This window comes from Colletotrichum fructicola (assembly GCF_000319635.2).
Source record: "Colletotrichum fructicola Nara gc5 chromosome Unknown KSG_Nara_v1_contig04, whole genome shotgun sequence".
Taxonomy (NCBI): Eukaryota; Fungi; Ascomycota; class Sordariomycetes; order Glomerellales; family Glomerellaceae; genus Colletotrichum; species Colletotrichum fructicola.
This window is the reverse complement of record NW_027094054.1, coordinates 2,641,085-2,643,318: the sequence shown is the minus strand read 5'-3', so window position 1 is coordinate 2,643,318 and position 2,234 is coordinate 2,641,085. Positions and strand designations below refer to the sequence as shown.

Here is a 2,234-nt window from a genome sequence, read left to right as displayed (position 1 = left end):
CTACAGTGCCATGTATTCGCGACACGCCTAGGAAAGTCAGCGCGCGTGAACATGTTAGTGATGGTTCCCTTACTTACAGCTTTAAGCACGTTCAGTCTCTCTTGAGAGTCCCGGAATACTTGCCGGTACTGGCCAAGACTCTCGCGCAGGACGGCTTCTTTGGACATGCGCCCGTCGCATATTGCCTTCATCTTGTTCTCCATCTCTTTACGCAGGAAAGGTTTGCCCAGACTCGTTTCGAATTCCATGCGATCGAAACCCATGATAAGAGCCACCCCGAGCTGGGTCGGGATGAAGACCTTGAGACCTGTGCGGCCTCCTGATGCGGCGCACCCACCACGCCCGCCGCGTCCGCGATTGCCGCGTCCCCGACCTCTTGCCGGCGGCGATGGAGGTCTATCCTGGTCATCACCGTCGTCATCATCCTGGCCACGTCGTCCGCCGTCCGCTAGCTGTACATACTCCCTGTCTTGGATCTTCTGAATGTGCTCTGCCATTGTCGCGTCTGTACCAATGCCGTTGGCGTCCATTAGCGCAATGAGGTCTGCTTCTGTCAGGTAGCCCGGCGGGCTAGTCTTTCCATCCGTCATCATGGCCTCTGTGGGAACGAATGTTTCTCCCTGGGTATAGTGTGGCAATTCTGCCGAGTCGTTCCACTTCTCGTAGATGAAGACGTCCAAATAGTTGCGCTCCAGGACGCGTAGGCCACGCGCGTGGAATGTCTCCTCGCCGTAGAGGATTTCGATGTCGGTTGCCATACCTTTGGCATCCTCGGAGCAACAGGCAAGAAACCGCCGCACAACATACTCATAGAGCTGCGCCTCTTCCGGCTTCAACACACTCGGAGCAGCATATGTAACTGGATGAATAGGCGGGTGAGCCTTATCGTCGTGTCGGCCCTCGCGCGGTTGGCTGAAGTTTCCATTCAGGAGGCCTTCAGCATATTCGCCCCATCGTTGATGTGGCGTCTGCTTTCTGACCAACGCCTTCAGGTCCATGCCTTTATCGAACCGATCCGTCTCTGTTCTGGGGTAGCTGATGAAACCCCTGTTGTAGAGGTTTTCCGCAATAGTCATGGCCTGTTGACCACTCATGCGGAGGAGGCGAGTGGCTGCCTTCTGGAGCTCAACGGTGGTCAAAGGGAGCGGCTTCCATTTCCTCGTTGCCTTCTCCTGGACCTTTGTGACCTTGGCCTTCTTTGCTCTAATGCATCGCTCGTAAAGAATCACGACAGACATGCGATCAAAGAGTCTGTTTCGTGACCAACTGAAGTTGGCTTTCTTCCCTTCGCGATTGTGCATGACTTTGATACTCCAGAACTGCTCAGGCACAAAGTTCTGGACTCGAAAGTACCGATCAACGACGAATCCAAGGGTGGGAAATTGACAAGAGCCTATTTAAGAGTCAGAACGGAAACTTTTCGAGTGTTGGCTGGCCTACCGTAGCTGATGGTTTTCTCCTGCAGCGCGCCCCCGAGAGGCCGGAGGCTGAGGGTCAGGAAACGCGTGAAGGCGTATCCAATCCTGAGGTCTAGTTCTATTCTGGTGTCTACAGCGTCGACTTGCTTCTGGTCTAAATCGGTGAGCCGACGTGCTGCGGATAGGATGTGTCTGTTATTCATCAGCATGGCCCTCCATGGCGAAGAAGAACTGGCGCCTTACGCTCGTTCAATATTGCTGAAGGTGGCACGTTTAACCTGGATATCAGGTTTGCCTTTTCTGGCAGCGTGTACAATCTCCTTACCAATATGCTCTCCCTCACGATCACAATCGGTCCAGATAACAAGTAGTTGGCAGTAACGTGCTTGGCGCTCAATATTATCGGCGACGGTTTTCTTGTCCTGCGGAAGTCAGTGACTGCCACGTGCTCGATACGATGGGCATAGACGTATCGACACTTACATCCGGCACTAAAGTCACCACTGGAGCGGTAAAGAGGCTTTCCGGGGGAGGATGCTGCCAGCTCTTGTTTGCGGGAGTAAAATCCAGGGCAGTCAGATGGCCCAGAACAGCTGTCATGGTGACATCGCACGCGTTCCATGGCGGGCCAAAGTTGAAGTTGAAGCCGTAGTTCTTTATGTATGTCGAGCGCGTGTTATGCTGTCACGAAGTCAGCCAGTTGATGCAAACGCAAATTCGTCGATGTGCGCTCACAACTGTGGGATTCTGTCCAGCCAAGTGGCCAGCCACGGCCTTGGAGATGGACGGCTTCTCTGCGACGCAAAGAACCTTCAT

At 54.0% G+C, this 2,234-nt stretch overlaps 1 protein-coding gene across 1 annotated transcript; it reads right to left on the bottom strand.

The window, feature by feature from the left end:
* On the bottom strand, window positions 1-2,234 carry top3 (DNA topoisomerase 3; the record flags this gene model as incomplete). The annotated part of the gene is made up of 6 exons (XM_032034244.1): window positions 1-27; window positions 78-1,393; window positions 1,441-1,610; window positions 1,662-1,840; window positions 1,902-2,099; window positions 2,154-2,234. 6 exons carry the CDS (start codon window positions 2,232-2,234, stop codon window positions 1-3), a joined length of 1,971 nt encoding a protein of 656 aa, XP_031886750.1.